We start from the raw sequence: 6,371 nt of genomic DNA, 5'->3' as shown, positions 1-6,371 counted from the left end.
AAAGACCTGCAAACTGGCAAATCGCTAAGAGGAACAGCCTAGCAGGTCTGCGTCCTTGGGAGCTGAGCAGCTTGGGACCCCAAACCAAAATCGCCCGGTGGGAAACCCCAGGGAAAGAAGGGTTCTTGCAGAGGGCTGGGGTTACTGAGTGCAGGCTGCAGGGAAGTACCTAGAGGGAGGGGGCCTGGTCGGGAGGACTTTCCAGCCACTCAGGGCTCACGAAAAAGTTCCCTGTGCATGACCCCAGTGGCTCATCGCAGGGAGTTTCTCCGATGAACCCCGGCCCTGGGTTTAGGCTTCTCAGTCGAGGACGAGCCAGTTCTTTTTCTAGTCTGACTGGCTTGGAAATTCCCCGCGCCTGACCCCGCCCCTGAGAAATCCCCTGCCAGCGTTTATAGGGCGCCGCGGCGGCGCTGCCGAGCCCACAACAGTCAGACCTCGCCAGCCAGCCGCCAGCAGCCTGCAGCCTGCACCCGCTCAGCCCCGCACAGCCATGTTTCAGCCAGCTGGGCACGGCCAGGACTGGGCCATGGAGGGCCCGCGGGATGGCCTCAAGAAGGAGCGCTTGGTGGACGATCGCCACGACAGCGGCCTGGACTCCATGAAGGACGAGGAGTACGAGCAAATGGTGAAGGAGCTGCGGGAGATCCGCCTGCAGCCGCAGGAGGCGCCGCTAGCCGCCGAGCCCTGGAAGCAGCAGCTCACGGAGGACGGAGACTCGTAAGTGGGCGGCGGGCACCGGTGGGGGTTCGCGCGGGGCCTGCAGCGCGCTCGGGGTTCTGCACGGCGGGGGCGCCGGGGCTGCGGGGCGCCGGGGCTGCGGCGGGCCGCCTGCCTTCCCCCCATCCCCCTCCTCCCCTGTCCCGGGACCCGGAGTCGGCGAGCGCAGGCCGGGGGGCGGGGCGGCAGCGGCGGCGAGGACGCAAAGTCCCGGCCTGGCAGCGGTGGCGCGCAGCCGCCGGGCGCCGCGCGGCCGCGAGGGGAAGTACAGGGCGTTCCGGGCGGCGGAGGGCGGGCCGGTCTGGCCGGCGCCCGCCCGGAGGGGGTGGGGCACGGAAAGTCCCTGGGCGGCTGCCAGGAACACTCAGCTCATAATAACCTCGCGGAAAACACCGCGGCCGCGGCCTCCAGAAACCCCGGCCTTGCGCAATCCCCCCCNCCCCACCCCCAGCCCGCGCCTCTCGGGCCCCCCCCCTCCCCACGCAGTGCGCTCACCACCCCTCGGGGGGTTTCCCTGTCATCCCTCAGGTTCCTGCACTTGGCAATCATCCACGAAGAGAAGCCGCTGACCATGGAAGTCATTGGTCAGGTGAAGGGAGACCTGGCCTTCCTCAACTTCCAGAACAACCTGCAGCAGGTGCGCCGCTTGCTTGCCCGGCGGGTGCCCTCTTTGACCCCGTGGTGGAGTCAGATGTAGCTCGGTCGCCCCCAAAGCGTTTCTAAATTAATAGTCACTGAGTTCTTATCTGCCTTGGCCTTTTACATTCAAATTAGCCAACGTCTTAGAGCCAGAAGAAAAATCCCTTGGGTTTAGTGAGGTCTTTATGACCCACCTAGGGCCTCCTGTTTGCCTGATCTCCTAAGAGACAAATGGGAGGATCGGATTCCGTAGCGGGAGGTGTCTGGGGTTCAGGAAACTCAAGACTATGGGTTTGCTCCGTGGCTTATCCCTTTCTGTTTCCTCTTCCATTTGTAGACTCCACTGCACTTGGCTGTGATCACCAACCAGCCAGGAATTGCTGAAGCACTTCTGAAAGCTGGCTGTGATCCTGAGCTCCGAGACTTTCGAGGAAATACCCCTCTACATCTTGCCTGTGAGCAGGGCTGCCTGGCCAGTGTAGCAGTCTTGACGCAGACCTGCACGCCCCAGCATCTCCACTCCGTCCTGCAGGCCACCAACTACAATGGTAGGTCTGCCAGTCCATCCAAGGATGCCGAGGAGGGAGAGAGATGGGGCCACTTGAGTCTAGCTTGGAGCTTAAACTCTGAACGTATAAAAAGTTCAGACCCAGATTCTGAGTTCTTCAAAACTGATGTTGTTTGTGGTTGTCCTCAAGACAATAGACATGAGTTGTATGAGGATTGAAACAAATAGTTACAATTTTTGTCTTCTTCCTCCAGGCCACACGTGTCTGCACCTAGCCTCTATCCATGGCTACCTGGCCATCGTGGAGCACTTGGTGACTTTGGGTGCTGATGTCAACGCTCAGGTGAGTACGTCTCCCTTCCACCTAATCTCTGTTGGGCTGGCTCTGATGGTGAGCAGGTTTCCAGATGCAGCCATAAACACGCCTGATTGCTTTTGGTTTCAGGAGCCCTGCAATGGCCGGACAGCCCTCCACCTTGCGGTGGACCTGCAGAATCCTGACCTGGTTTCGCTCTTGTTGAAGTGTGGGGCTGATGTCAACAGGGTAACCTACCAAGGCTACTCCCCCTACCAGCTTACCTGGGGCCGCCCAAGTACCCGGATACAGCAGCAGCTGGGCCAGCTGACCCTGGAAAATCTCCAGATGCTGCCCGAGAGCGAGGATGAGGAGAGCTATGACACAGAGTCAGAATTCACAGAGGATGAGGTGTGTGTTCATTCTCCCTCAACGCACTTACGTCTGTTCTAGGGCTGTTCTGTATCATAGGGCTTTCAGTTATTTAACTTCTCAGACTCAGCTTGCAAAGCCAGGATCCCAAGAATTTGTCTCTGGTTTATTTTAATAGCTTACCCTTTTGGGTTGAGGAATGAGAAAAGTCTGGAAATTGAACCCAGGCCTTAGCACATGGGGATAAGCACACGTTCTACCATTGAGCTACCCCCCTCAATAGCTTAGACTTTTTTTTTTTTTTTAAAGGAAAGAATAGGTAAAGGAAACTCCTACAGCCCAGTGCCCTTGTTCTATTTAGGTTAAGGAGAAAAAGAGCCCAAGAATAGGAGTTATTTCAGAAGCAGCTCTCCCCTTATCCCAATGTCTTGGCGAAGTTCTAGGAATTTAATATGTCTTTTTCCCTCTCTTGTTTTAGCTGCCCTATGATGACTGTGTGTTTGGAGGCCAGCGTCTGACATTATAAGTGGAAAGTGGCAAAAAAGAATGTGGACTTGTATATTTGTACAAATAGAGTTTTATTTTTCTAAAAAAAAAAAAAGAAAAAGAAAAGAAAAAAAAAATGAGAAAGGGTATACTTAGCACCACACCACACAGCGCCTAGACCCAGGCATTTTACTGGGGTGATTCGGCTGTTGTCTTTGTGAAATCTGGGGAAACAGATCATTGAAATTCAAAGGAAATGTCTCTTAAGGTTCATGTTTGTGGGATTTTTTTTTTTTTTTTTTTTTGGAGGTGATTTTCCAGAACCTAATGAAAGGACCACGTTTTATTTATTGTGCTTTTGATTGAACCACCATAGACCTAGTAGGTGAGCCCAGTGTGTTCTCCCATGTAAGAGCCAGGTGTTCAGTGGTATGTGCTTAAAAGTCGCCCCCAACTAAGGTTTGTGTCGCCTTCTTGTAAATGTTGTATATGTTGTATTTTGTTGGTAATTATTTTGGTACTTCTAAGATGTATATTTATTAAACAGATTTTTACAGACAGCATTGTCCCGCTCATTTGCTATTCTGAGTGGCTTGTTCCTGAGGATCGGGGGCTGGAGGGGGTGGCGTGAATGTTTTCAGCCAGCTAAGGAAGTCCAGAGAGCAGCGTCTCACGTGAGAGCCGAGCTTCACAGCAGCCTCCAGCCCCTGTGTGGGAGGGAGCCTGTTGCAAGGTGACAGGAAATGCCAGCCTTCAGCTGGGGTACCAGCAAGCCACCTGGCCTGTCACTGAAGGCTCTGGTACCATTTTCTCCTTGGTTTAAGCTGCTCCAGAACCCCTTCTCCGTAGAACTTAGTTGGGACAAGAGGAATTTGCTGAGTTAGCTTGATGTAGCTGGGAAAATCCTCAAGAGAGGACATGGGCTTGGAAATGGTACTGTCCTGACATACCACCTAGGAGATAGTCACCGCTGAGACTTATTCATTGACTAGGCTGTTGTAGATATTGCATAAGGCTAAAACACATGACAGTGCCAGGCATCTAATGTTGAAAAAAAAAAAAATACAGCTATTGTACAACATCCTGTGTTTCACAGAGGAAGCAAGAAATCCAGAGAACAGCATGTGCGGGGACACCCCGAGAGGAAGCGGGTTCACTTATCGGGAGCCTTCTTTGTCAGACTGTTAACCATAAGGCCATGTACCTCGTCACTGTGGTCTCGGGGAACAAGCTTGAAGAATCTTCAGCGCAGGGTTCTAATTCTACTGCCAAAGCAGATTTCACAATAAGTCGGAAAGTTGTGAAGATTGCATGTAGATGCTTGGTAGTTAGCGGCTTTGTCCCGGGGACAGAGCTCTTGCCTTGGTAGGAAGGAATGAGATGATGACATTCAGTGAATGTACAATGATACAGTTGATGTGCTTTAGCTTATAGCTAAGAAAGTATCTTTCCTATGCTTCATTATTCTGTTCTGGATCCATGTCAAGTAAATATGTTCATCTTCATCTTATACCAAAAGGGAGCCAACACCCAGTGTGTCTTTCCTATATAAAAAGCACTACTGCAAACTGGGTAAAGCCAGCCATGTCCCATTCCTGCAACCCCAGTCCACTGTGGTTGTCTCTCTGTGTTCTCTATCAGGTACCCAGGCTCCTCTATGCCCCAGAGTATCTGAACACAGGTGTTTGGTGCTGCTCACATCCATGCTGACTTAGACTCATTCTCCTGCGTGGGAAATGTGAGGGTCAGAGGGAGATCCCCTCATAGCCTAAAGAGCAAAGGGGAGAAATTTGGCTTTGTTGTTAGAAAGATGGTCTTAATGCTTCCTGCATAGCTTTTAAAGCCAGCTTTGCCAGCACATACCTATAATCCCAGCACTTGAGAGGCTGAGGCAGGAGGCTTGCCATGAATCTGAGGCCAGCTAGGACTACTTGAGCAAGAGCATGTCATATAAAACCAGGATGCACCTAGACAGGCACACTTTGGTTCTTGTGGAAGGTTGGAGAACAAGAGGATGTGGCCTCACAGAGCGGCTCTTGACTAGGAGTGTCACCCTTCATGGTTGCAGAAGGAGGGTCCTCTTCTGGGTCACAGGAGCCCATGTTGGCGGCCTTGAAGGCATCATGCACTAACCTAGGCTTCATGGCCTGCACAAACCCTGAGGAAGCGAAGACTAAAGTTCACCCTGGCTCCTTGTTTGCTGTTTCCCTCATACTGCTTGGTTGAGGCTGGAGAAAAGTTTAGAACAGATATAATTTCTAGAAAGTCTTCAATTTTCTAAGTAAAGAACAAGACCATTTCAGACGAGACAAAGCCGTCCTTCATATGCCTGATTTTCTCCTGGAAGTCGAAGGTCTGTCAGGACTGGGAGAGAGAAGTCAAGGAGCCTAGGGGGAGAGGGGGAGAACAGCCTGAGAGAACTGAAGTCACGTGAGCTAGTTCCTTGGCTCCTTCCTTCGTTCCCTCGGCCTCACGTGGCTGCAGGACACGTTGCCTTGACAGGGCAGGTGGACTGGTTTTTTCCATCAGGAAGAGTTTTTCTATAGAGGAGGAAACAAACTCCAGTGTGAGCAATCTAAGTCCTGGCATGGTTGAAGGATAGAGAACAGGAGGGGAGGCTTGAATTCAAACTCATCTCCTGGAAGTGATTAAGTAGTGAGAACCAGACCCGAACAGGAAGGTACAGTATTCCTGTCCCAAGCCCCACATCTTCACTAACCTTCCTAGTGTAGAGTTTTGCTAGACAAGAAAGGTCAGATTTCTAGAACTTTGTTCTGACCCACCCAAAATGCATTCCCCGACCTCTCATCCCTGGACAAAACCATCCAGGTTGTTTCCACATTTTACTTACGTAAGGGAACATTACAGAAACTGAAACTTGCTATTCTGTGTGTGTTTCCCTCCTGAGAAGTGGGACTCTCGGTCTCATTCATTCATTTGCATTGTGAAGAATTATTCTCCAGGATGCATAGAGGCACACAGATAAGCCAGTCAGGGCTTGTGTCAGAGCCCCTTGATTAGGAATAGAGGTAGCCCACCAAGATTGGGCTACTGTGGTGAAGCACAGGGCAGACAGAGCCAGAGCTGACAGCAGAGCCACCCAGGGCAGAGTGTGTGGGAAAGGGGTCAGGAGCTTGTGCCCCAGTTAGCTAGCTATCTGATACTGACAAGCTGGCCTCAAAGAAAAAGTAACTGCCAGCCTGGAATGAAGTCAACCATCCACAGCAGGCTTTGTCCTTTATTTTTATGTCTGTGGGTGACAGCAGATTCCAGAGGTGAGCCTGAAGGAAGTTTGCAACCTGTCTCAAGGCAAAGGAAGTGCTAGCTTTAGTCTCTGGGCTTCTCAGACAG

General features: G+C 51.8%; 1 protein-coding gene across 1 annotated transcript; it reads left to right on the top strand.

The window, feature by feature from the left end:
• The first annotated feature begins 377 nt into the window (after positions 1 to 377).
• Positions 378 to 3,581, top strand: Nfkbia (NFKB inhibitor alpha). The gene is made up of 6 exons (XM_021179000.2): positions 378 to 720; positions 1,249 to 1,357; positions 1,697 to 1,907; positions 2,122 to 2,210; positions 2,313 to 2,573; positions 3,013 to 3,581. The coding sequence occupies exons 1-6, from the start codon at positions 494 to 496 to the stop codon at positions 3,058 to 3,060; spliced, it is 945 nt and encodes a 314-aa protein (XP_021034659.1). The 5' UTR covers positions 378 to 493; the 3' UTR covers positions 3,061 to 3,581.
• Positions 3,582 to 6,371: the final 2,790 nt, after the last annotated feature.

The sequence above is a fragment of the Mus caroli genome, chromosome 12 (genome assembly GCF_900094665.2).
Source record: "Mus caroli chromosome 12, CAROLI_EIJ_v1.1, whole genome shotgun sequence".
NCBI classification, from domain to species: Eukaryota; Metazoa; Chordata; class Mammalia; order Rodentia; family Muridae; genus Mus; species Mus caroli.
The sequence above is the reverse complement of the archived record's forward strand: the minus strand, read 5'-3'. Positions and strand labels throughout refer to the sequence as shown.

What these genes read in the sequence shown, in the direction of transcription:
- Nfkbia (XM_021179000.2), top strand. Translation starts at nt 494, where the DNA reads ATGTTTCAGCCAGCTGGGCACGGCCAGGACTGGGCCATGGAGGGCCCG. An exon ending in TCCAGAACAACCTGCAGCAG is followed by an intron (nt 1,358 to 1,696) that starts GTGCGCCGCTTG and finishes TTCCATTTGTAG; the next exon opens with ACTCCACTGCACTTGGCTGT. An exon ending in GCAGGCCACCAACTACAATG is followed by an intron (nt 1,908 to 2,121) that starts GTAGGTCTGCCA and finishes TTCTTCCTCCAG; the next exon opens with GCCACACGTGTCTGCACCTA.